We start from the raw sequence: 1283 nt of genomic DNA, 5'->3' as shown, positions 1-1283 counted from the left end.
GAGATACTTTATAAAGTGATATAGGATGTAAGTTACTGTGACTATCATTCTTCTTTAAAAAGGAATCATACTCATACCACATTTAAGTCACTCTCCTGCAAAAACTTTTGGCTGGAATTCTTGTTAAAAATGAAAGATCTACATAGAAGTAGAGAGTAAAATAGTGGTTACTAGAGACAGGGAAGAGGGGGCTGGGGGGATAGCCAAAGGTTGATGAATGGATACAAAGTACAGCTAGCTGGATAGGAGGAATAAGTTCGGGTATTCTATAGCACTATATAGGATGACTATAATGGACAATAATTTGTTGTATATTTCCAAATAGCTAGAAGATTAGATTTTGAATGTTCCCAACACAAAGAAATGATAAATGTTTGAGGTGATGATATGCTAATTATCCTAATTTGATCGTTATAAATCGTATACATATAAAAATATCACACTGTAACTCTTAAATATGCAGTTATGTCAATTAAAAATAATAAAAGGAAAAAATGAAAGATCTACTGGCCATGTAAGAGTCTGAAAAATTCTACCTGGGTATTACTGTTACTGGTTATATTAATCTTAAAAGTACTTTGGTTCATTAACCTATGCTGGCCTGAATGAAGGGTGCAGGAGTTTTAAACTTTAATTAAAAATAATATTTACAGAAAATACTATGATCACACGTACATAGAGGCACACATGAGCACACACACACATACTTAGTATTAGGGAATGCCATAATGTTGCCATGGGTAAAATACCTGTTTGTGTGTGCTGGGGAGAGGCATGCGTTGGGGATTTAGGAGGTGAACCTACATTATGATCCTTCACAGCTTGTTTAAGCATTTCAACGTTGCACTCAAATTCATGCAACAACTCGTTGGCCCATCCATTTTTTGTTTTCGTTGCATCACTAAAATACATCCAATGACTACAACTATCTCCTGTGAAATGAATAATAGGTATTTCACTGAAAAATGCACAATTTTCATTTATTCTACTACAACAATTCTTCCAATAAGATTCAGTCATTTTCTCCAGGGAGTCTTTAATGTCTGAAAAATTTACAACCTTCACCTACTACTTGCTGCTCTGAAATATGAGTAAAACATTTAGAATAGAGAAAAACAGTGTCAAAAGTAAATGATCTAGAAGGGTTTCCACCTAGAAGCCATTTTTTGGGGAAAATCACTCAGTTTCAGTTCAAAGCCTCATGACTGGTCACACTTCACTGGATGCCCAATTACTTGGAAAACCTCCACTGGACAGAATCCCAGAAAATATCATCAAAAAAT

At 34.6% G+C, this 1283-nt stretch overlaps 1 protein-coding gene across 1 annotated transcript in view; it reads right to left on the bottom strand.

The window, feature by feature from the left end:
- UHRF1BP1L (UHRF1 binding protein 1-like) overlaps positions 1 to 1283 on the bottom strand; it is a 158260-nt gene that overhangs the window by 33769 nt on the left and 123208 nt on the right. Inside the window, exons 9-10 of the mRNA XM_012663986.1 lie at positions 750 to 932; positions 537 to 601 (exon numbers count right to left, since the gene is read on the bottom strand). Of these exons, the coding sequence (XP_012519440.1) occupies positions 537 to 601; positions 750 to 932 (248 nt within the window). The remainder of the gene's footprint in view (positions 1 to 536; positions 602 to 749; positions 933 to 1283) is intronic.

Source organism: Propithecus coquereli, unplaced genomic scaffold (assembly GCF_000956105.1).
Source record: "Propithecus coquereli isolate 6110/MARCELLA unplaced genomic scaffold, Pcoq_1.0 Scaffold85, whole genome shotgun sequence".
NCBI lineage: Eukaryota > Metazoa > Chordata > Mammalia > Primates > Indriidae > Propithecus > Propithecus coquereli.
This window is presented reverse-complemented; position numbering and strand designations above follow the sequence as displayed.